Genomic DNA, 971 nt, shown 5'->3' with positions numbered 1-971 from the left:
AGACCCCCCTCCTTTTTGGCCACACAGCCCTCCCCCAGTGTAACGTGGCCCTCCTCTATCGCGACACGGCCCTTCCCACCGCGATACAGTCCCGACAGAGCACTGCCCATACCGTGATGGTGACACCCCCCCCCGTCATGACACAACCTCCGCCACTGCAGTACCCCTTTCCTCCTCCTCCTCCGTGGTGCCCTCCCTATCGCAACAGCCCGTCCCTATCGCGACAGCCCCTGACCGTAGAAGAGGTAGCCGAGCAGGGCACGCAGGTCGGGGTCAGAGGTGAGCTGGGCCACGGCCTGGCTGTGGCTGGGGGGGGCCATGCGGAACACAGGGGACAGGCGGGGCAGGAGGCCCAAGCGGAGCAGGAGGGCGACGAGCCAGCGCGGGGACAGCTTCAGCACGGCCAGCAGTGCCACGTGCCGCGAGGCCACCTGCGAGACAGCCACAGTGTCACTGTCACCACCCACATCAGCGTGGGGACTGCTTGAGCACGGCCAGCAGCACCACGCGCCGCAAGGCCACCTGTGCGACATCACCATGTGCCACCACCAACACCGCCCTGCCTGGCCACCACCGCGTCCTCAGGACTGTCACTGCTGTGACCCCAGGGCCGCACCTTGGAGAGCTTCATGAACTCCCTGATGGCCGCCTTCTCAGCGGGGAACTGCTCCTCCAGCGCGGTGACAAAGGCCACCTTGCCGGAGCGCAGCTGGTAGCGCTGGGGTCCCAGGGTGACCTCGTCGTAGGGGTCAGGCAGGCGGTGCCAGCAGAGCTGCCCGTCCGTCAGCTGGTCCAGGAGCACCCGCAGGAGGCTCCCCTCGTGCAGCTGCCCCACGTAGTGGATGCCTGCAGGACGGGGACAGGGGACACGGCAGGGGGACACGGGGGACATCACACGGACATGTGGCAGGAGCAGCCGGGGGGGGCAGGGGTTGGCTTTGTCTGGGCTTGGTCCCGGTGGGGGGCGGGGG

The 971-nt window shown here is 68.2% G+C and overlaps 1 protein-coding gene across 1 annotated transcript; it reads right to left on the bottom strand.

Annotated features, from left to right (window-relative positions):
- Positions 1-8: 8 nt before the first annotated feature.
- LOC108448252 (all-trans-retinol 13,14-reductase-like) lies at positions 9-965 on the bottom strand. The gene is made up of 2 exons (XM_017740559.1): positions 617-965; positions 9-431 (listed from the first exon to the last, which is right to left on the bottom strand). Exons 1-2 carry the CDS (start codon positions 890-892, stop codon positions 216-218), a joined length of 492 nt encoding a protein of 163 aa, XP_017596048.1. The 5' UTR covers positions 893-965; the 3' UTR covers positions 9-215.
- Between the last annotated feature and the right edge of the window lie 6 nt (positions 966-971).

This window comes from Corvus brachyrhynchos, unplaced genomic scaffold (assembly GCF_000691975.1).
Source record: "Corvus brachyrhynchos isolate BGI_N302 unplaced genomic scaffold, ASM69197v1 scaffold47, whole genome shotgun sequence".
NCBI classification, from domain to species: Eukaryota; Metazoa; Chordata; class Aves; order Passeriformes; family Corvidae; genus Corvus; species Corvus brachyrhynchos.
The sequence above is the reverse complement of the archived record's forward strand: the minus strand, read 5'-3'. Positions and strand labels throughout refer to the sequence as shown.